At 37.4% G+C, this 25,373-nt stretch overlaps 1 protein-coding gene across 2 annotated transcripts in view; it reads right to left on the bottom strand.

Moving 5' to 3' along the window:
* LOC138106379 (UBAP1-MVB12-associated (UMA)-domain containing protein 1-like) overlaps nt 1-25,373 on the bottom strand; it is a 78,153-nt gene that overhangs the window by 6,092 nt on the left and 46,688 nt on the right. For both annotated transcript variants that reach the window (XM_069006898.1, XM_069006896.1), the window contains exon 3: nt 12,899-12,984. In XM_069006898.1, coding sequence (XP_068862999.1) covers nt 12,899-12,984 — 86 coding nt within the window. The remainder of the gene's footprint in view (nt 1-12,898; nt 12,985-25,373) is intronic.

Genomic DNA, 25,373 nt, shown 5'->3' with positions numbered 1-25,373 from the left:
ATTAGTCACACTGGTTTCTACTTAAATGCCTAACTTATTTATCTAGAATACAATCCATTCAGAGCATATTATCTGGACATTAGCTAAACTAAGCACTGCCAAATGCTATGACACACAATCCTGTTATGAGAAATATTAATTGAATGGACCAAGAAGATCACTGATTTACATTTCACCATACACCAAGGAGTCAAAAAATCTGTAAAAATTACATAAGGTATGGCAATAAAATTTAATTCAAATAAGCAAGGTGTCTTCTGCATTCTTGGTTTGCAATCCAAAAGAACAGGGATAAAAGAAACACTATGTAAATATATATAGTAGCTGGCCACCAGATACTAATTGTGCTCTGATAACAATATGTTATTTTGAAACTAACCAAGTATAAAATTATCCTCTAAAGTAAATGATTCCTTTTTTCTCTTTTTAAAAAAGATGTTTCTCGGCTGTTTTTAAAAAACATCTAATTCGATGCATGCCTTTGTATTTCCCATAAAGTTTGCCAAGAGTCTCATAAGGAAGAAAAAATGCACATTTTCCAAAGTACTGAGAAGCTGGATTTACAGTGCTCTGAAGGAGAATCAAAGATTAGTGCCAGCATTATTATAATCCAAACCCTTGAACAAGGTTTTCTATCAGAAGTGATTAATTTAAAAAAAATTACGCTTTCTGTAAAAAAGGGGTTTTTTTCCAGAAACAGATCTATTTTTCTTTAAAAAATAGCCTTGAGAAACAAACAGTATCTTCAGTCAGCACTTTCAGAATATTTAGTAAATATCCAGCAATATAGTACTTACAACAGACACCTGCTATGCTACTGGTGGCAAAGAATTATCTGTGTTTCAGGCAAGTTTGTGGTATCACAGGAAACAGTGTATCATAAGGTATCTATGCAGTAATTACTGATGTACCTGGAAATGGAAATTGTCATATGGGATTGTTCCTCCAATGTGTTGGTTGATGCTTTAGGATATTCACTGGACCTCCTTAGAAAATTTGTAGGAATTCTGGAATGAGTACCTCCATTGATGACAACAACTCACTTTTCAAATAAAAATGGTAATGGCAAAGATAAACAGAGGGGGAAAGAAAAATTACTCACAAGGTTTGTATTCAAACATTTAAGCTAGGGGAAGAGAATCACAGAGTCAATCAGGTTGAAAAAGACCTCAGATCATCAAGTCCAACCTATGGCCAAACACCACCTTTTCAACCAGACCATGGCACTGAATGCCATGGCCAGGCTTTCCTTAAACACCTCCAGGGATGGTGACTCCATGACGTCCCTGGGCAGTCCATTCCAATTTTAACAACCCTTTCTGTGAGGAAGTTCCTTCTGATGCCCAAAATTCCTTCTGATGTCCAAACAAAGGTCAGTAAAACCTTGCTGGCGTTGGGGAAAGTGCACAACATGATAATTTTCAAGTACCAAAAAACCCCCAACCCAAAACATTAACAAAAAACCACCCCAACACACCAGTAAGTATGTGACCTACGTCCTTACAGAACTGTAAGAAGGAAACAAACCCACCTGGACAAGCACAATACAGATGCCTGAGATGGTTCAGAAAACCACGTGTGAATAATGAGAGCTGCTATTCTTTCAAGGTTCACTTGAAATTTTAGTCAGCCCTCCCCTCCAGACACTCAAGAAAAAAGTTATTCCTAGCTGGGAGAGCAAAATTAGATGTAAGAAGAAGTGCTGAAGACCTTGCAGTAGCTTTTTGCTATATCCAAATTTCTTCTGGCTGCTTGCTTGGTTTATTAGCAGAAATGCAGTGTCTGGGATTGTAACAGTGGCCAAAGATTGGTGCTGTCAGGGGCTGCAGCAGAGCAGACCTACAGGCTGAAAGCTTCGGGTTAAGATTGAGTCCTTGGAGAGGCTTTTAAAAGCAAGAATGGTTCTCAGTGGAAATCAGCTTTCCCATTTGCTTTGGGCTCTTGTTTCCAAGCTTCTCATTTTGTAATACAGCAGTAATTTGTCTTTCTCAAAGAGCTCCTGCTACCTGTACAAGTTTATCAATATTCCCCTTCAGAGTAAAACAGAATCAATTTTATAAATAAGAGTTTAAGAATATTTTTACTAATTTGTGACATACATTTTAGGTATTTTTCTTTCTCCTCTAAAGCATGCTTTTCAGCTGTTTCTTAACTAGAAGGGAATCAAGGTCAGGTTAATGCCACTGAAATCTTAAAGAAAAACATTCTAAAGAAACAATGAAAAGAGGTTCTGACATTCTATAGATTTTCTTTATTACAGCAAAGCTCCTCACGGAGTATCCTGGCCTGCAAAGCACAGCTGGGGAATATTCACTAAACCACACTTTCAGTATCAACAATGATGTACATTTCTGGATCCTTATTGGCATTAAAGCAATTAGGAAAGTGTAATTACCAGAACAATTCTTTAGTGTAAATGCGGAATAAACTTGCTGTAATTCGTATGTGATTCTTGCCCTCTCAAAGAGCCATAAAACTGTTAATCTCTGCAGAGGGGAAGAACTGCAAGGTTGCCATTTCAACTCTGGATACTCCGAATGTTCCACGGTTAACGTGTGTTAGCTTAACTGTCCTAGTAAGTACTAGAGATGCCCGTGAGTTTTATTTGTGAGACACTTATAGAATGTAATTCTACCCTGAAAAGTATTCTTAAATACCACAAAAGACTTCATATCTAGTGTCTAAACCCACTCCCTCATTTTGTCATCCTAGAAGAAAAAAGATGATTTTCTTCATTACCAACTGTGCAAATTCAGGCCGGTACAAGATGAAGGTTCTGTTTTCACTCAATCCCCTACAGTAACAATATGTCACAGGAAATATTTTGAGGGGCATTAGTGATAAATTTGGCAAATATATTGCATTCAATATAACCAAAATTGTACAGTGATATTTTTACTTCTTATTCCTAACTCCTATTATTTATTTCATTCAGTAATAGTTTGAAGAAAGAGAACCAAAACATCTCAAATGTGGGCATCTATAATGAGAAACTATAACATTGTGAACAAACTGGCATAAGATGCAACATGAAAAGAAGACTGCAAACCTAAAAGAAAACAGAAACAAAAAGGAAGCAGAAAATGTTCTAAAGCTTTATTAAAAATTTTAAGTCCCACCATTAATGAAAGTAATTATGCTCTTATCTTTCCTTTTATCCCAACCAATTTCATCACTTTTGGGTCTGATAATTGAAGACCTGTATCAACACTTATACCTTCTCAATAGCAGGGTTCCTTTCCTTGCTGCCTCCCTGTTCCTCTCTGGAGGCCCCTGAGTTTTAGGGCACCATCGTTACAGGTGAATTTTGGACAACAGTCCCCTCTGTAACATAAATATTGTAATAAAAAGTATCTTAGAAGAAAGAAAGGGGTGTGGGTTAAAAAAGGAACAGTTTATCTAGTTCCTCTGTTCCTTCAAAGTCCTATGCAAGCTATTCATAGCAAAGACCTCAACATAATAAGCAACATGAACAATATTTAGCACATTGTGCCTCTGCCACTGCCAGGAAATGGTACTAACTAGCCCAGATTGTTTTTCCTTTTTTCTGTAGCATGTATGCTGGAAGATTAAAAAGTTAATGAAAATTACTATAGTAAGTGAACTGCAAGCCAGAAGAACTGTAATTGAAAATGCACACAGCTCTAGACATCCAGCACTGCATTCCACAGCCACAAATCAGAAGTGAAGGACAAGTCAATATATTACAAAATGAACAGGCAAGTCTGATAAATGCGGATAATGGATTTGTTTTGTAACTTCAGTACCATCCAGAAGCACAAAGTATTTTCATTTATTTTGCTGCTATCTTCATTCATGATGTAATGCAAAACTCAGATAACTGACTGTCCTGGGTTGAGGTGTATTCTATTACCATCCTCATGAGCTGTGGAAATCAGTGTTTCCTTGCCTCCTCCCCCCAGACTATCTTTCTGTTAATGGCCCATCATTGTCCTGCCGAATGACTCAGAGATAACTCCCTCCGGACTATCTTCTGTTAACGAGCCTAATCAACACTTGGCCTCATGACTCATTACCCCATTGTGAGATGCTCCACCCAGAGGGAGGAACCAAGCATCCCATCATGGATATAACTGGGACTCTGAGCATCAAAGGGACTGGCTCCACTGGATTTCCAGAGGATAGGAGCTACACAGCCACCGCTGGACTTTGCTGAGGAAGAGCAGACCCCTTCTACTACAGGATCACCACTTCAGAGGATTGCAGCCACCATTCCACCAGACTGCTACCACTACCCTGCCTAATAGGGACTCAGGTTGTATCTTGACTCTGTCAGTGTTTTCTTTTACTTTCTTTTCCTTTTCTTTAATTTCCATTAAATTGTCATTCTGACTTGGTGCCTCTTACTGGTTTGTCTTCAAACTAGTACACTGACATTCAATATAGACAGAGAATATACTAAGAAATTAATTTAATACAAAACTTTAATTGCATAATTTAAAAAAATTTAAAAGTAAAAACCAGTATTTAAATATTCTGTTTTAATTTAGCAGCTACATTTGGTCGATGTAGTTAATGACAAGAAGATGTGGTATTTTCTCTACTGCTTCAAGCAAAAAAATATCCTAAAGACTTTTGGGAGGTTGATCTCCTGAACAGCAGAAGCTTAGACAAACTGGGTCTCTGCATTTATGTCTCTCTACCTCTTGTTCCCAACCCCAGCTATTGTAGAAGCTCCAACAGGGTAATCTGCTATGGTAGGAAAAAGATGACAGCTTCTCTGAGATGGTAAATGCCCATGGAGCAGAATGTCTAAAAAGAGGGCTGACTGCATTCTCTCATTACTGTACTAAGTGTATGAAAATCCAAGGATTTGAATGCAAAAGAAAGCTGTCTACCAAAAAAAAAAAACCACCAAAACTTTGACAAATTAACATAAAAAAACAGTAAGAAAATATTTAGCAAACATAGTTTCACACAAAAATAAAGCCAATACATTCTTCAGCAAATTAGAGCAACTAAAATTGTGTAGATCAGAAGCTTGTTTTGTTGTCGGTTTTGGGTTTTTTTAAGAAGAAAAGAAAATCTCTCCTTGAGTAACTGAGGGAGTCAGCAACATCAATGAAATATCTCCCTAGAATGTCAATATCAATGAGAGGCAAAAGACAAAGGGGTAACAATTTCTGTAAGAGGAAAGGAAAAGGAAATTATCTTGGATTTGGTTTTCAGAAAAGAAGATAAATAGAGTGAAGAGAAAAGAATTACTAGTCTGAACTCAGGTGAATCTTCTTCCAGCAATACCTGGGAACAACATCCTCAGCCATGCTTTCAAGAGTTTTGTTAAGTAACTAAACCCCTGGATCTTAAATGGATTCTCACACAAATGCATGAATAAAAATTGCTGTACTAAGTGATATGTTCTGAGGTTTTTATGATGCTGCTTAAATTCCAAGCATGTGGCAAGACTAGCAATATGTCATGTTTACAAACTTAAAATATTTTAATGCCAAAAAAAGTGAATTAAGCAAGTGTCATCTCACACAACTTTCCACCTGCTCTCTCCAGAGATTTGGGTCAGTAAGAGAAAGGAAGGATGGATATTTGATTTTAATTTCCTCCATAAACAGTCTGTAACTGGAGCACTTGTCAACACCACCTTCAGTAAACAGGTTACCAGGAGCCAGAGTTTGTAAAAGCTTCAGTCTACAAACAGCAACAAGACTGAGTTGCTCTCAGCACCTACTGATCAGGATTTTCCGATTCAGGAATAAAAGTGTCATGACTCTTTAAGCAGAAAAGGCAAAATAATTAATTAATTAAATAAAAATAAATTAATACTGGTCCACCTCTTTTAAATAAGGTGGCCTCTTTAACCCTCCTTTTTCTCTATGGATGGAAAATAATTGGATCACAATGAAAAAGACAAAGGGTACATTTTTGGTTTTTTAAGATAGATCTGTTTTTATCTAGCAGGACTGCTAATCACATTACAACTCTAGAAATGCATTCTTAAAAATTTTAGTACTGTGGAAGAAAAGAAAATTGTAAACAAATAACTTACATTTTATTTTGTATTTTTAAAAAGTGCTTTAGAACAAAATTTGAATATGTGCTTCCCAGTGCACAGTCTTTCACAAAAAGAACAGGAGCTGTGTGACACTGAACCATGCCATAAATCAAATCCCTGGACTGCCCCCTGTCATTTGTGGTGAGTTTTGTGTTTGGTTCTTCTTTTCCCTCCAAAAGTGGCAGTGCAACTAAGCTAAAGACATTGTTGTTTTCCTTACTTGGTGTTTTGAGTAATTGTTAATGAGCTGCCCTACACTACAGTCTTTCACCCACCATTTCATGCTAATACATCATGTTGTAAATATCACTGTACCATATTTGCACACAGTCTCATTTGAGTGATGTATGATCTACATTGCATTTTAGATCAATTTTAATATTTGGAAAGCCCAGAAGGGTTTCTCCGAGAGGCAGGATGACTGACTGATCAATTTGTTGACAGCAGCAAACTGAACCAGCATTACTGGTTTTTAGTATGTATTTGGGCAAGAGATACAGGATAATCAGGAGTTTTATCTGGGATTAAGCTAGTCAGAAGATCCCAAAATTAGAGAAAGACTAAAAAATGTGATGGGAACATCTGGGCACCTACTTTGAGCATCTCTTGCTACAAATAACCAATCAATGTAACTGAAGAAGCAATGCAATTAAATCAAACATATAGCAAGTTTCTGCCCAAACTAAATAGGAAGGTATGCAAAGTGTGCTTCTGCATACACGTGCCTTGATCACCATTTGGTGTATACATCCCTTTACTAAAGCCTGGTTCTTCAAGTGAAGAGGCTGCAAACCAGGCCAACTATACTATTTTAACTTTTTACATGTGGGTACATACTTTGCTGTTTATAGGCACTGAATTATGAAAATATACCATGCCTGTGTGTCATTCTTTTCCTACAGGATGTCATTTTGTCTTCTGTTGCTCAAACCTCACAAATTGTGCAATCTGCCTGCGGCACTGACTCTGGACTCCACAGGCAGGGCTGTGGGAGAGGGGGATGCTCCAATCCACTCGTTGTTTTTACATGTATTTGCTGGCAGACAGAACATTCATGTCCCACCTTAGAGGACTGTAAGAACTTCCACAGTTCTTGTACTGAAATCTCAGCTGAAGTTAAACAGAGAGTTTAACAGTACTTCACACTTGCAAAGTGCTATAGAAAAGTGTAAGACAGCACTGCATTACATTTTTTAAAATGAACTGTTTCCTAAGTTCAGAGAGGAAGTTGGTGACAACCACGTCAATTCACATCTCTCAATTTCCATTCAAGTTCCCTATATCTAAAAATATAATGCTTTCCTTTAAAAAAAATGACAATGGACATAGTGTTAATGATGCTACTGTGATTGCTAAGTATCTGAACTAACCCCAGCTGTGTGTCACCTTACACAGACAACAAGTCCAATTATTCACTTTAGAATTGAGAAAAACCCTACAAGGTGATAGTCTTGAAAGGCACCCTCGGGTCTTACTGGTTGACCCTGGGTCAACAGCTTGCACAAATTGCAGTTTATAAAATGTTGTTTGTGAGGCCACTGCAACTAATCCTTTACGACATGAGGAGCAGACTTCCTTGTGGATAATCATGTTGCTTAAATTTTGCATGTGTATGTACGTATACCTAATATATTTATACATAATGTGCATATAAACCCTCCCCTTCCCCCTGAGTTGTCCAATTGTTAAGGGCAAACAGAAGCCCACTGGTCTGCATGTTCTGGAGATCTTCCTAGAATGAAAAGACCTCTTAAATATTTTGGTAAATTATCAAAGAGATAGCAATATGAACATTACGGTATAATGAAGCTTTACAAAGTAAATATATTACTGCATAGTAATAGTAGTACATGTAATAGGTGTACTATGCAATATTTGATTTGTTTTTTAGCTGAACGGGCTATTTACCTTAGTTCTCAGTAAGATCACAACCGTATCATGTGCCTTTCTTATCACATGGCAGCTCTACTTCATATGCACTTTCCATCTGTGGGTGCACATGGACTCCCCAAAGAAGTCCCAGCTACTATAGACGCAAAGGATGAAGGAAGCTAAGAAAGCTGATGTCCATTGCGGCTGCCAAGGCTGAACACGACTCATCTTTCTTTAAAGGTAATGTTAAAACTTCACTTCTTACAGCTTATCATCATGCATGATAGTTGAGTAAAATATAAGATATTTCTTCTAATGGTACCAGCATTCAGAGAAGAGCTTGATGACTTGCTGCAGACAATCTTATTCCAGTCCCTCTAAGAGTGGATAATTTCATTAAGTGATTATTGCTTACATACGTAATTAAGAAGAGAGAAAATATGGACCAACATGCTTTAAGGGTTTTATATACAAAAAAGAAGATCTTAGAGTTAATATGACATATGACAAGCAATTAGGCTAACCAGGCCATGACTAGAATTCTACCTTAAGAAAGCTTTAAAAAAAACCAAAAAAGCCAAGTTAAGCAACAACATTTTTGATAGATATGGGATTTTGTCAAAAGAGAGCAAATTAATCACAAATAATGTGATCACAATAATTTTGAAATATAAACCACTTTTTCTAAAGTAAATATAGGGAAATTAAACTGATGCAACAAATCTACCCCAGAACACCCTTCTTGCAATTTTAAATATGGGACCTCCTGAACCATAAACCAAGGGTTAATAAGTGAACAGAGACATGATCAGTAGCAACTCCTTTTCCAGTAACTTGTAAAAATAATCCAGACAGACAAACTTGAGGAAAAAACAGTCAATAATAGGTCTGACAGAAGCAATTAATTTTAATTAAAAAAAAAAAAAAGGAAAACAAGATAACAGTAATATTACTCATGCCCTGGAATTGTATCAGCTGATCTGCTCTAAAGGGTATCTTAAAAATCTACCAACTTCAGCAATACTTGTTAATTTCACTAGAAGGGTAAAAAAAAATTAAGTTATTTTTCCCCTACTCTATGGATTCTCACCTCTCATTATCTCTTCCTTGATATTTTATATCTCATAGTATTTCTGCCTTTTCAATTAACTCACATGTCCCCTAACCAGATATCTAGGACACTGTTATTTATATCCATTCAGAATCCTTATACAGCAGCTGTATAAAGGATGACTTTTATGAGCCAATGCCAATTCAGACATAAAAATGTTTTTCCTAATTTATTTAGATACTTGCCCAAAATGGTGCACACCTGTTTCTACATGCATAAAATCATAGAAAATTTTAAATTTACTTCAGGAACCATGGGCTTTCTATCTGCTGTGTTCTAAGCTTTTAACAGCAAATTATGAAAAGAAAGGGCACAAGAATCATAACAGAACTATTACAATTCATAAAGGAAACTAAGTCCTAAGATAATAAGAATCACAGCAAGGTATATAATTAAGAGTGGCTATAACAACAACATATAAATTAGATAATTATGGATTAAGCAATCCCTTGGGGGATTCTCTCTTGCCCTAGAAAACGTGTAACAAGCTCCTTATATAGAAGGCAATAGCTATTAAGTATTTGAGGGAGAAGTAGGACTATAAGGAAAAACAAAAGGAAAAAAAAAGGAAGACACAGCAAGATAAAAATCCTAATTTACAATCTAAAGACGGCTCTCATTTTTGGTAGTTTATTTTAATACACTTACTGGTCCAGTTTTCCCCCAATAAATCTGATGACATCTGTTGGCTAAAGAGCGCATGTCAGATTATCCAGAAGTGCAAGATCAAATAAACGTGAGCTGCTTCTTAAGGTAACAGTAGGGAGATACAAAACACTGCAGCGATTACCAGAAATGTAATTTTTTTTGTTGTTGTTTCTTACATCAATGTAATAATCCCAGGTGTCCTGGACACCAGACATACAATAATCTTCATAAATCCTAATTCAAAGCCATACCATCTGTCAAAAATATTTTTTATGTTTCCTAATAGATATGCTACATAATCGCTCTCACAGCAGGGCAAAAATACATGGTTGCACTAATTTGCTTTACCAATAGAATAGCTCATTATCAAAAATAACCCCACCACATTATTGGGGTTTCTAGCACTCTTCATATATCAAAACTAACCTTTCCATTCCACTATTTTCTATTACCTCAAATTCCCAATGAAAGCAGAAGATTGAATTATCTGGAAATTGTACGGTAATAATGGAAAAATCAAAAGCATAAATAAACCCCAAACCATAGTGTCTCTTTCTATTATGATTGTGTTGCAGTTAAAATTAGAAGCTTTGTATTTCATGATCACTAATCTACTAATTTAGTCACTAATAAGACTAATTTAAGTTCTCGGCCCTGCAGAGCACTAACCATTTTGGACCCAATCCAGAAAAGCACTTAAATGTCTCTGTGACTTTTAGTTCATGAGCCTGAAGCAACTTCAGAGGGATCAGACATTCTTGATTAGGCCCAGAGTACTCACTACCCTGCCGGACAACACATCCCCCTAGGACTGACCAGCATCAGGAGATGACCCTCCCAACCCGCCGTCCATACTCATGGAGATGGAGAACACACTCCACATGGGATTGTTCAAAGCAGGAGCTTCTGTCTGAAGCAGAAGACAAAATGTTTGGGCTAAAGCTGGCCTTTGAGAACACCCTTCCTCCAAGAAGTTTTTAAATACCTGCAATTCCCCTAACATGCAGGCAATATCCAAACACCTGAAAACAATGCCGACTGAGGTACGGCAAGGTTACAAGAGGTTCTGTTACATGTTCCTAGTTGTGGCAAGATGATCTTGATGTAAACTTTTATTTCTGTATTAGTTTAAATAATTTATACAAGATTATACAAAAATACACACTTCACAATTCAGTGATTGTACAGCAAACAAATCCAATAGTACCTATGAAAATGGGAAATTCCAAAGATGGTGGCCATTATCAAAAAATACCCCAGAAGATAATTTCTTCAAAAAATCAAACTCAACTTCATTTCCCCTTTGAAAATCCAGGAACAAAGTGTTACTTCATTCTTCTTTAAATCACATTTCCAAAAGCATTTTCCATATTTCACAAAGTTTATATCTAATAAGTAGTGAAAAAGTTTATATTTAAAAATAAAAGCAGGTTTCCAGCAATCGAAAGATGCAGTTGATGAACTAAACACTCTTTTGTTAAGTTCTGCATGACAAATATCTGATGCCACTTTGCAGTCTAACAACTATATTTTAGCATACTCTTCTATGTTTATCAATAATTTGTGTTTGAATACTAACAAGGTTATTATTACAATTGATGTTCTATGTCTCTATGACATACTGATATGTAATACTATGCTTTTCCAGTTTCCATAAATTGGTAAAGTTCTCCCACAAATTTACAAAAATATACTCACCACTTCAAGGAGGAATATTGCTTTCCTAATGGCCAGAATTATCCATTTAATTTCCATGATTCACAATTATTCTACTTAATTTGAGAACTTGAGAATTCCTTTGAGTAAATGTGAAGTCCAAATACTGAAATCTAGACTGGAATGAATTGCCTAAATAATACCAAGTGCTGGATCTTAATTTAACTTTGTCACAAGCCAGTTCATAGGAGTATTTTTATGACATATAAGTATTGTAATAAAAAGTTGAAAATAAATCTTGGTTTCGTTTTCCCTGTAATATCTGCAATTTTATTTTGAAAACTTTGCTGCTTCTCTCTAACTCACAAACCTTAAAATCTATACAAGTTCCTCTTTTCCTGAAATTCCAAAGAACTGAACAATAACTGGCAGTTCACCACCCCCAGCAAGAACATCACATTAAGGGAAACTACATTTGTCCAGTAGGTAACTACAACATCTATTAATTATACTGCCCAGATCTGCAGGACTTCAGATGCAAAGGACCTCGGCTCAGACATGCATGGATCTAAAGTCAGACTAAAACTTTGCAATTAGTTGGAACTAATTCACAGTTCCACACTATCAGAAGGCAAACCACTCATTACTTATGACAAATTAAAGATTTCTGTATAGGACACAGTTTTAAATTTTAAATTAAAAAAGAAGACTACAGGCCACACATTCATACTGACCACTCTTAGATATGGAAAAATTGTCACACACACCTCTACTATACCAAGGGACTTATCAATAATAAATATTGAAACAGCATTGAAAAGAGACAGATAGACACATATCTCACCAGTACCAAGGTGAGATATGGAAAAAAGAGAAAAAAAAGGTTAACCAAAAAAAAGAAGCACCACAAAAGCACAAAAAGTCCAAGCCAAACATCTCTCAGTCACCTTGCAAATATCTAAAATTATATGGCAATGGAAAACAGGCTCATACTTGCTACAAAAACATTTTCAGACTACATGGAAAAGAATATATGTATACAGCATATGCAGAAATATTCTGAAAAGCCCTCGCCTGTAAACATGTATCAACTAAACAAAAGAAAAAGAAGCTCAGATTTACAGCCACACAGTAGAGAAACAGAAAGGAAACACACAATAAAGACAAAACTCACATGTTTACAACATGTTACTCATAATGGTAGTTGTGGAAATAGCTGACTTATGTAAATGTGTGACATTTTCCATCACTACTCACCACACTAATGCTTCTATGCAATTCATTAAAATTCTAGCTACAGTTTCAGGCTTGCACAATTCAAGTATAAAAATAAGATATTCAACAATACCATACAGCCCAGCCTTCTGCTATTTCCTTTTCAAATCCACAGCAGTGGGCTTGTTATTATTGCCATCTAATTAGCAGCGGTGCTGCTTTTATGATAGATGACAAGGAAGGCTGAGAGCCACTCAGCCAATGGAAGATGTGAATGTGGTGAAACCATCTTCTGCACGACATTCATGTTTCTTAAATGAACTGCTATGGAAGTTTCATCATGTGTGCATAAGGAAATAGTCTCTTACCTGTGGAGGTTGATTGTACATTGGTCTGGTCTCTGGAAATGAAGTTTTATCCTTTGAGTCTCGACTTTGATCATCAACTGTGTCACCTACCAAAGTAAAAAAAACCCTTTTAAATTACTGAGATCCTTCATATTTTACATAGAGTAAGAAAACCTCTTCAGTCCTCCTAAAATCAAATTATACCCTGAGAAAGGGGGACTCTGTTGCCACATTTATATTTACAATTTTGAACACAAGTAAAGAGAAAAACATTGAGAAGTGATCTGCAAAACCCAGGAGCACAAATCTGTGTCAATTATTTAAAGGAAAAAATTCATGGGGAAAATGGGAGAAAAGAAAAAAGCAGGGCCCCTATTTTTGCACACTTTAGGACCATTAAGTTCTAATTATTAGCAAAGGCTACATAGCAAAGTGACTATGTAGTGCAAAGGAGATAACCAGGTGCATATCCATCACATCCCAATCCAACGTCAGGCTAAAAGCACTGTTACTCTATCCTCATTCATAGCCTCATTTCCACACAGCTGATATCTGTGCATGAGTGCAGAAAGAGAGACAAAGCATTCTGAGAAATGTCCTGGTTTTGACTGTATGGGGACAAAGACTGCTTGGCAGGCTGGGCACAGATCTCCTCCCATTGCATACACATGGCTACCTCTGCCCAGGATTTTACCGGGAAGACACAATTCAGTTTATCCCAAAAGCTGCAGCTGGCACTGATCACAGCAATAAACTAGAGACAAGATTATTTTCACCTTTATTTTTAAGACAAAAGGTACATCATCAATTTTATTTAAAAGGTAAAAAAAATAACAAAAAAGTAAAAAAAAGAACAAAACCAGAATTTGCTTCTCAGATGTTGCAAAACAAACATCCACCTATCCTATCTTCTCCAATTTTCTTTGTCAATGGGAGAGTGTACCAGAAGTTGTAAATATTTTGCAGATTATCTCCTTCTGCTGTTAGTACTAGTCAGTAAATAGTTAGCAAAAGCACACAACTGAGAAAGACTAAAGATTTAGTTACATAATTCTGGTTTTATTTTTATTTGAGTGCATACTGCTTTCTGTAATGGAGCACTTTCAAAATCTGTATCCTTAAAGAGTCCTATAGCAACAATTCAAAATGAAAAGGTTCTAGTTACTGTAACTGTTAACTTCTTTGTTAAACCAGTGGTTCTGGCTCTCCTGTTCCACTTTCTCCAGGGGTTTACTTAGAGGCTGTGCACCAGGCAGAAGCCTTTGGAAACAGCAGCCAGCTTCTGCCTATGCCCAATTAGGCTGGAAAGCCAATGACCCAGGTCTATGCATGTTTGTTCCATACTATCATGGACCCCCAGGTCTAACCGGTCAGGTCTTCAAGTACAATGCAATATTTGGTAAAGTTTTCTATGAAAACAAGCACTAATATCTAGTCATTGTGTCTGCTTTTAATACCCAAGTATTATTCCTAGCTGTGTATGCAGAGAATCATCATCATCATCATCATCATCATCATCATCATCTTTGTCACGGGTCTTTAATGCTTATTAATTTCATTAATGTCTACACTTTCCAAGACCTTTTCTGGAGTTGAAAAATGCTGCTTAGTAAACTAGTAATTCTCTACATAAAATACTCCAAAGGACTTGTATTCACAAGAGCTCTTAAAAAAAGGGGTGTGGGAGAGCAAAGGAGATGGGGATTCAGCTAAGCTTCCACTCCCAGTACCTTGAAAAACACAATGTGTAACACCTACAAGATAATGAGGTAAATAACAGTCATGAAAATCATTAATATTAAACAGTTTACATTTGTAATGAAGTAGAGGCCTGCAAACAAAAATTATTACAAGTCTTGTAAATGTACCCTGCCTCAGGGAGGTGTAAAAATGGTTAATGGATACACAAAGAGGGCAGTAAGGCATACTTTTGGTACGCTTGATGTGGCTGAGACTGCAAACCAGTTTAAATTGTAGTAAATTTAGGCTAGATCAGTTTCTCCAGGAGTAAAACTACTTGAAACACTTTGAACAACCTAAGGAAATGGTTTCTCTAAACAGTGGTTAAAATCCAAAGGACTTCAGAGATAGGTTGAAGAAACATCTGTTGTGAATGGTTTCAATCATGCCAAGACAAGGAAGATGAATTTTTGTGTTCCATTCTAGTCCTACATTCCATGAACAATGCAGGAGGAAAGACTCCACAGGATACCCTTTCCCAAGATCAGGGAACTCAGCTGAATGAGGAAGACTTGTGAAGGTGCAAGTGGACTGCAGTGAGTTGGACAACGACTGACCGAGCGTGTAAGGGCAGCGCTCTGTGGCCAGTCAGTACCAAAGGGACATACTGGGTGAAGTTGGGTGTTTGCATAAAGATACTGAAAGAGTTACACCAGAGATTCAACAAACACAGGAACCAAGGTTTTACTCCTTGTCTTTACAAACCATTCCTGAGAAAGCACTCAGAAGTTTTAATATGAAAAAAAACACTAAAAACCCCACAAAATTCATGTGTTAATGCTACCCAGAATATACCTTTTCCCTGTGATTAGTTTTCCTTAAGATGAAAAGAGTCTTGGTTTGTAATCAGGACCAAAAGGTCAAAAATGATCACAAGAAAGGAAGAATAACTCATTTAGACAGAAATTAATTTTTTTACTTAGAACTTTGTCATCCAGCTCCCAAAGTTCACAAGCTCTTAAGGAAGCCAAATGTAGGAATACCTACAGTGTTTCACAATTCGAATTGCCTCTGTAAAACTGCACTTTAATGCAAAGCTTTTCTTTGTTAAAAAAAAAAATAGGGAAACCCCCAATACCTTGCCAAATTATCAGGCATATGGTCCTGCAAGGATAAGCCATGACTCTTCGTATAGACTTTTATTATTTGCGTTAATGGAATTATAACAGTGATAGGCAGCTGCCAAAGACACCAAGCTGTCTAAGACATCCAGTAGGATGGAATATTTTTCCAGATAAATTGGTATTTTCAGTGTACTTCTTTCACTGGTTTCTATCTCAAATATTCAAACAGGTTAGTCGTCCTTATTTCTACTAGCCCAAATAATTAATTAACTGTGACGTACCTCCCCAGCTCTATCAATTCCCAACCCCATCTAGCTTGCCATAGCTGATTTATATTGTTTAGCCACCCACAATTTTTTTTTTGTTCAGCATGCCTTGGTTTCCCATTGACCTACAGTCTAATCTCTTTCCTTAACTGGAGGTCATAGTTTGTCTTCCCTCTTCAGGCTCAGCCTTCAAAATTCTTCCTTCTGATGTGGGTTTTCCTCTTCTCCTCTGCAACCCTGCGATCTCTTCCTACCCACCTACCAGTATGTGAGGAAGGGGGATGATGCCAAACACCCAACAGACAGACATCCATGAGAGCACAGACCTTTGGGTGCAGGAACTATGTGGGTTCTTTTGAGCACTTCAAACATTCTGGTTGATAGCTTTTGACTGGGGAAAAAACCCAAACAACCAAATCACCACTCCTCTCCAAACACTGGGAGAAAAACCCCCACAAACAAACCCAAACAAGTCCTCTTAAACAATCTTGATGTAAATAGGTATACGATTATATTTTTGCCAATTCAGTTTGCTAAGCAACTGAGATCAGGCTCTGAGAAAAGATCACAAATACATGACCTTAGTAGAAAGGGCCCCCATAAAGTCTTTCATCAGAACTGCAAATATGTTCACAGATAAGGGCAGGGACCACAGTAATCACCTAGCCTAGCTTCCTGTAAAAATATAGGCCGTAAGATTTCTTGAATTAATTTGTTTGAAGTAGATCAACTTTAAAGCTGTATTTTAATCAGGAGATAAAAGACAAAATTATTTGTCTTACAAAAACAATTAGATTCTGGCTCATACACTCCTTCATTTAAGCATTGTGCAAATTTTAGTCCTAAAACTCTAGAAAATAAATCTACGTCATATATCAAAAAATGACATAGACTGTTTAAAATCTCTAAGAATTAGAAATGAAGGGCACCTCATGCAGTGTAATATGGTCTAAGTATCAGTAGCATTATCTGTAATATGCAGAATATTACTGGGAAAATTTATCAGGAAAAAAAAATCATGCGCTCTGCTGTAAAATATTCCCTTCCTTACCAATAGGAAAATATTTAAAGTTTGAAAAGAAAGTAGTAGGCATATTTATCCTACTGTCCAGATAAGTTTGTATTTCAAATCCTCAGTCTTGGGAGGCTGTTTTTAAGTTATATTAAGCCTCTTCCAGGCCCAAATAATCACTGTTGCACTGAAAGGTCAGACATACGTTTCTGCTTTCACTAAGCTGGTGCTGGATTTACACCAACATTCTCCAAGTTCCACTGGTATCTTTTTCCAAGAACTGCAGCCAGGTGTTCCACAGGAAAGAAATACCTCCAGTCCTCAGTATGTACTATGTATATCCTCCCTCAGAACTCAAGAGTTTTTGGTGTCTTCAGAAATCTGCATTCAGCTGCCTATCTGGACCTCAGCGAACTCTCATATAGAAAGGTTCAACCACAAGTTTGGCTTCTACTCAACAAGGAAGTGGTGTTTCTATTTATACTCTTTCCTTTTCCAGCATTTTGTTAACCTCAAGCTGTGTAGTCTCTTGATCAACAGACAGCATTTAAAAGCATAGCCCACCCTCAGTTTAATAAATTAAAACCAATTGTAAATGTATTTTAGAATCTTTTATAATGTAGACTACCATTTGTCCTGGTCTGTGCAAAAATCCTGTGAGACACTGAAGCACGTACAACACAGCAAGCAATAACTAGCTACCAAATACATGGATTTTCAAATGTCACCTTCAGCTTCAAAAGGAAGACAGCTATTTTCCATTATACTTTAGTTAGTTGCTTAACTCTTTGTTGCCTGTCATTATCTTCTATATCCTGCATAGAGATGGTAAGAACAAAGAATATTCTGGCTTCTACTTGGCAGCGAAAAGACAGAAAGTTTTAGGAGAGAATTAGTAAGATCTGAAAACAGGAGAGATTGACTCTGTGGAAGCATCAAAGTTTACTACAGTTTCTTCTCCCTCTTTCTTACTCATAAATCTTCCCCTCTCTCCCTGAGATAAGGAAGAAAGGCCGGACACAGCAATTTTAAATTACCCTGCTCCAGGATAAACAAGCAGAACTTCAGGCTTCAGTCCATCAATACTGACAGTGCTTTCAGTCTCAGTAGGTATTTAAGAAGTATAATTCCCTCTCAACATCTGCCATCTTGGCACTCTCTGTGATCCCACTTCCATGCAAAGGGGTTTGATAGCACCACTTTTTCAAGTCCTGCTCTCCTCTCAGCCTCCACGTCTTCCAGCAGGGATGAAACGTGTTTCTGCTCAGTCTCTTCCAGCCCTGCTTGGTTCTCCAGCACTCACCTCCAGTGTCTCACAGCTTCCACTTACCAGCCAGTTTCTACCCAGTGAGTGAGCTGGGGACTGCACTGCAGGGGTGCCAAGGAACCTGGATGGCAGTACCCCAAACATAGAATCGTGCTGATTTTATGGGATCTAGACAACTACCAGAAGACAGGGAAGACAGAGAGAAGACCCTTAGAAGCACCGAATGGTTTGGGTTGGAAAGGAGCTTTAAAGATCGTCTATTCCACCCGCCCCGAATGGATTGTACACAACAAGCTGTAAGTAATTTAACAGTTTCCATTGGTGATCCACCAGAATCAAATAAGGCACTGGCCAGTTTACTGTCCTCTTCAATGGCTCATTGATGAATTGTTGGTTCCTCCAATTTTTTTAAAAGAGGGCTATCACTCAGTCTAGTATTAGTGCTATAAAACTACATATTAATCTTCATTATCTTCCATGTGTACATGGCCAAGACATAAGAGCCTTATAAGAATATATATAGTTGGCAAAACAATGAAGTCATCCTAGTTTCAGGTCACCTCATCCTGGTTTCATATTAAAGCTTTTCATATCAACAGCAGTTTCATTTCAACAAGCTAATAATATCCCCTAAAAAAAAACCAATATATCAGCAGAAAGATTCTCCACAGCTGCAACTTCCAGCAAAACAAGTTTAAGAGTTTATGCTGCATAAGGGTGAGTGAGAAGGAAGTCTGTGTAAGCCCATGCTAAGGCAGAGGTCTAGTAAGTGTTTGGCAGCCTTACATTGAGTTTCAACAGTGCATTAAGAGGGTCTACAAATAAATCTTTGATTTGGAGTAGAACTTAACTAGTACCTTCTCTAATTCTCCCAATGAACCACAAGAAAAGTCTATATAAACCCTGCAGTGAGAATCCTGAAACTGATTTCCTCAAACCTGTAAAAGGCGGGGGGGAACTGTAACAAGGTAAACATTACCCTGAATGGTTTTGCATTTGCAGACATGAAGCAACAAGGTTCAGTCCTTTCCCAATTAAGAAGAATAGCAAATCCAGCTACAGCACATGCCACTGAAGATTACGGGAGTGGCACTCCACACTTCCACCCAGTCTGATTTTGGTATCCTGTCCTTCTGCAGGCAATCTTAATGTCGAGTCTCCATGTTCCTAAACAATTCTGTCAGGGTCTTCTCAACCTGCATCCCACTATCAAGATCACAGTGAAACCATAGATTTAAAACTTCCCTATGGAAAAATTTGTTTCCCCAAACAAAAACTTTTCAGAAGATAGCAATAGAAAAGCAGTATGAGAGGTTCCTGTAGAGTTTCCATATCCCAGATCTACATACTTTTAAGTTTGCAAAAAGTATTTTATTTCTGTGCTTTTCTATATTTCCAACTTCTTAGAAGTTTGACTTCTTTCAAAGCTTTCCTGAATCCTATAACAAAGGACCCTTAGAGTTTAGATCTAACTCCATCTCCAGCCACTTCACTGAGGCTAAATCATTCCAACTCCTCTGACCCCCACTGAAAAGGCTCTCTTTTAAGAGGCGCCCAACTCTTTCAGAAAGCTGGTGAATCCAAAGCCAAAGTTGTGTAACAAAATTTTGGTTGGAAGGAATCCTGGAGATCACACTAGTTCAGCCTCCAGTTAAGCACAGGGCTAGCTTCAAAGTGAAAGGAACTACGTACCTCAGGTTGTCTGGCTGAATTTTGAGGCTCCAAAGATGGAGATTCCTCAGTATCTCTCATCTCTCAGTTTTATCTATCCCTCTACTGTATGTTACCTTCAGGTTCACAGTCACATGCAAAACAAGCTGTAGAAATTTGTCCATGAGCCACACGTTATTTTACTTTGGTTTTAAGTTATGAGACTTTCACATCAAGCATAAGGAAATGCCAGGAATTAATCTCATTCTGATTTTGTGGTGTGATGTATCCATGCAAGTACTTTTCATCCCTTATATGTGCATGCCAGCCTTTCTCAGTAGTCCACCAAAACATGGAACCCCCTCACCACAGCATCTTCCAGAGATCTTGTTTTTCCATTCTGCTATTTGGAAATTCTGTTCTAGAGTTCATTACCTTAGATGCTGCCGCACCTTTCTTATCTAGTTGTGCTATCAGAGTGAGCAAGTGATGTGACTTACCAGCTACTCAATACAACGTTAGGACTGAAGCAGTCAACAATATAGATCCAAATAAGGGCTTATGAAATGTTCAGTCATTTTATGACGAACAAGTTGAAAGAAAAAGCTAAACAAGAGAAATGTACACCCTCTAAGCCATCTGACCCAAGATTTGTGCTTATGTGTGTGCATGTGCCAGTGCCTCAGGGAAACCTCAAAACTATTCACTACTCTTCCATGTTCAACTGATACTGTGTGGATAAGCCCCCCATGTATCTATTGTATGCTGGTATTTATCATGAACATTGGCCCTAAAAATAAATATCAGCAAATCTGCCTGGAAGGCATAGATGAGATGCCATAGGCCAGTCTCTTCATGCATTAAGTCACAGTTCTTGACATTCCTAGAGATTCCTCTGAATCTTCCTGTCATTCACTTCATCTGCCAGTTAAGCCCCTCCTCTTCATATCACAACAAATGTAATCTTGCAAGGCCAAGTGAATCACACCTTTCTGGGGAAGCAAACCATTTAATCTACTTTTTTGAAAAGTTTTATAAACTGATTACCTCTCTTTTTATTTTAGACATAATCATTCAGTGATACCTGATTGTCATGCTCATCTAGACCAGCCTAATCATCCCACAGAACAAGTACATTGTTCTAAGACTAGGAATAAATCAAAAAATAACCAAATTTTTAGATATTTAGAACAGTTTAATGTAAATTCATATAATCTCTTTCCACTTCACTCTCAAATCTGCTTGCTGGTAGTGGAAGATATCTACACATAATCCAACTCTGCTGTATCAATAGGCTGGTGTGCAACAAGTGCAAAAGAAGCATCAGTTTGCAAGCAAAATTTTCTTCCCAGATTACAATCTTCCACTAGACCATTTTTCCAAGGGACGGAAATAAAGACAACATTGTTTGCCTTTATTTGTTCTGTTTCTGTTGCCTAACTTTCTCCTGTTTACCTTTGAGATAATAGAACAGTCACGATCTTCAAAATCCTTCCTGCGTTTTCTTATTTTGCTTGTGAGGATGATAAAAAGTTTAATCTCAAAACAATAAAATTCTTTACCTTCTCAGTTCCTGATGAACGGCAAAAGGCTTTGGGGAAATGTCAGTAATAACAACAAACTCAGAGGAAGACAATAGTACAGCTCACAAAGAGTAGTGCTGGCAAGCAACCTCCCCTTTAATATGTTTTAGCAGCATCATTTCCTTGTCACTACTTAATCCAATCTATAAAACCTATCTCAGATTACAGGCTCAGTTGTTTTCCAAAAGTAAATAGATACAATATTCTACTTTTCACTATGAAATTATTTTGGTATCCTCACTTAACTATGACATTAAAACTCCCCTCCTCCTGTCTTATTAATGATGTGGTTCTAAAGGCAATCCTGTGCAGAAAGCAAACAGAACACACTGGAGCCCACTTTGATGAGGACAAAGATCTTCCTAGCACTTAAAAACCTGCTGTGGTCTGCCTGTTCAGTCTCTTGGTTACACTGTGTAACTTGCATTTCAGTAGGTCCAACATGCATTAAAATTATTTGCCTGTCAAAAACTGAGGTGCTGATAGTCTGATATTTGCATATGAAGCTTGCTACATAATTGTAAATTATGTTAGAAAACAAACAATGCAAATTTAAGCTGGTTGCCTATGGAATGAGATTTACATGACCAATCTTCTGTCCTTGATAACACAGGAAAATGTTGTCAGATGTGGTTGAAACTGGCACAGAGATAGAAGGCTTGGAGATATTTAGATATTTACAGAATATAACAATCTGCAGCTGGGTAGTAAAAAGAGACTAGGAGTAATGCCCCAGCTGCAGGAAAAACCCATTGCTCTGTTATTCTTGGCCTGCTTGGTCAATTGGCAAATACTGCTGCGTTTGGTCATTGGGAATGAAGGGAAGGCAAGAGAGGCCACTGTAATAAAGCAGGGAAATGCTCAGGGCTGTTCTAGAAGGGCAGAACGACTAAGAGATCCTCAAGGAGATCCTTGATAAACTATTCCAGGGAATGCTGTGTTTTATTCTCTCTTGATAGCATTTTGGCTACTTGAAACAAGAAATACATTTTTTATAAAGAGGAAGAGGGGAAAAATCCCACCTAAAAGTTTGTAAATCAATCATTCAGTCAACTCAAATTAGGGCCACTTATATCTTTGTCCCATGATGCACTGAAATGAACTGATGATCACATATAGCCTTATCCCAATAACCAGCCCTCAAGTGAGAAGCTGCCTACAACATTCATGTTAGCTGTTATGAACCTTTTCTCTTCTAGAAGCTCTGAAAGTACCAGAAAGCTGAATTAATACTTTGTGGGAGAAGAATTGATAATAGGACAGAACACTCATTTAAGGTAGCTTTTATGTAGCATAGTTATGAGAAATCTCCACAGTAATAATAATTTCATACCTAAGTGCTACTATCCTCTCAGAGACATGGAAACCCCTGAAACAAAGTTAAGCAGAATTAATTTAAAACATAAGGACCACACACAACGTTTTATAGATACCCTGAAACACACGTCTGCATGACACACAAGCACAATACAACTGATGCAGAAAGTTAAATCACAATACCTAAGATTCTATTAGAAGGCTACTGTGGTTCCAAAAAGATTCCCTCCCGATGTTTTTTTTTGGAAGTTATTTTCTAGACAGCAGCCTGGAAATCTTATGTCACTGTGACTACATAATGTCAATTCTGAGCAGAAGACTGTACGGTACATCCACTGCTGCTTTTGCATTTCTGACACGTTTGCAGACTATTCCTGAACAACATGGGGGGTTTTTTCTCTAAAAAGTATAAATTCGCTGGATTTTTTTGTAGTAATAAGCACAACTTTATAAACATACCTAAAAATGGTACAGAGAAGTTTTGAGTATTTTAAAAAAGGAAAACCTACAGCCAAAAGAAATCTCAACAAATTATTCAATAGAACAAAATATCTCTGCTTCCTAACTCCTTGAAAAACTGCTTTTGACTTACACTGTTAATTCCTTTATATTAGTACCATCTTCTGATTTCAGACTTATGAAGGGATCTAAAACTAACCAACCAAGTGTCCTCACAAACTAAAACATAAATCCATTTACCCTGTCCTGAGAAAGGACAGAAACTTGCACCGTAGCTGATCTTTGGATCAGACCTCTCTCATGAATAACCAGCTCCACAATGATGATTAAAGGACTACTTAATTTTATTTATTTATTTAGAGCACATAGGTCAATAATGTGGATTAACTAGGATTAAAGTGTTATTTTCTGCTAATTTTTGTGCTTTAAGCTGGTTTAGTATTTCTAGGGACTTTATTCTAAAGCCAGCTTTGTAGAAGAAACTACACCACAGAGCTTCTGGATTACTCTTGACTTGTGTGTAAACAAAATGGAAATGTTACATATTACAACAACATATTACTGCTAGATTCCTTGGTTTTAAAGGCAACAACATGATTAGTATTAAATATTCACAGGTTTTTAGTATGTCTGGCTTCATTACTTTAAAACCTTTCTACCTATTCAACTGCATTTTTGCATTACACAAACAACAGTGCAGATCTATCAGGGAAAAAAAAATGAATTATCACCACAAAAAAGAACTAGAATAATTCTTTAAAAGTATCCAAAGAGCAGGGCAGAAGTTATTTTGGGGAGGAGAAAAAGAGATGAATAAAAATTCCTGAGAAGAGGAATTTGCTTTACAAAGTCTAAAAAAGCCCCACCACATTAAAACACCCATTTACAAAGATTAAAGATGTAAAGTCCAGCTGATATGTTTTTGGCTGTATCATTCAGTGAAATGCCCAAATGTTTGCATGTACACCAAAAAGTGACATTAACACTGCCCACAAAGCAAAGAGAAAAACCCGTAATAATTGTGCAGTACTTGAATAATTCATTTTAAAGAAAAAATCTGCCAGGACTCTGTACTATATTCCTTTTATATGTGGAGAAAATGAAGAAGGCAGAGCGGCTGTAGGTTTTATCATCAGCTGTTTGTGGTGTGAAACTGAGGGCTACAAACGCTTATGTTAAGTTATACCTACACTGTAAACCAGTGCCTTCCCTAAACTCTACATTGAAATGGAATTTTCCAGCTGAATATTAAAGATTTCAATTTGCAAAAAAAGTAAAACCAAAACACCCATGTAGGATCATACCAGCTTCAAGAGCACAAAGGCAGATGGGCAGTTTTTAAAATAAAAAGAGCATTTCTTTTTCCCTGACATGGCAACCACCCACCCACCCACTTCTGCAGAGGCCCTGGGGAGCTGAAGGGGTGAGCCACGGTAGATTTCGAACTCTGCAGCCAAGGTTTCAGTGGAACTCCAGGCTTATGGGCACTTAAGATCCATGGTGACATGTAAACTACATTAACAGGGGCTACCAGATCTTCTGGTAAAAACTTCACAATGTACAGAGATGAAGGACCACGCCCTGGCTCAGGCTTACAAGCTTGCAACTCTTGGTAGACTAGAAGTACAAGGGTTTCTGAGTTCCTCCAAATGCAACAGGCAAATTGTCCCAGAAACTAAAGTACAAAGTTTTCCATGTTCTGTGGCTCCTTATCCACTTGCTCAACATCAAGCTCCCAGACAGGTCCGCCCTGCACATGTAATTTTTCTGCAGAACTTTTTCATGCAATAACACGATTAGAATAGAATAAGTATCTGTTTCAAAACACTACACACTGAAAACAGACAAGGCCACCCTACAAAAACAAACTGCGTACAGCTGGTAACTCCCTTCTGGCTACTATTCGAAGAACTGTCAGTCAACCTGTAGTGTGAACATTATTACCTAAGGGTGAGCTTTCACAACATGCCTGAGTCAGGCTAACAGCGCAGTGCTGCCAAAAGGAGCAGTCCTGCCTCGCCTCTCAGTATGGGTGCTCCTGCTCTTTCTTTTGTGGTGGCCCCCAAATTCTCCCAGATGCTTGTGAGCCACCTGAGCTCACTGAACTGGCTAACAAAAAGATAAACACATACTCCCTA

The sequence above is a fragment of the Aphelocoma coerulescens genome, chromosome 2 (genome assembly GCF_041296385.1).
Source record: "Aphelocoma coerulescens isolate FSJ_1873_10779 chromosome 2, UR_Acoe_1.0, whole genome shotgun sequence".
Lineage (NCBI taxonomy): Eukaryota > Metazoa > Chordata > Aves > Passeriformes > Corvidae > Aphelocoma > Aphelocoma coerulescens.
Note: the sequence above shows the minus strand (reverse complement) of the source record. Positions and strands in the feature narration are given on the sequence as shown.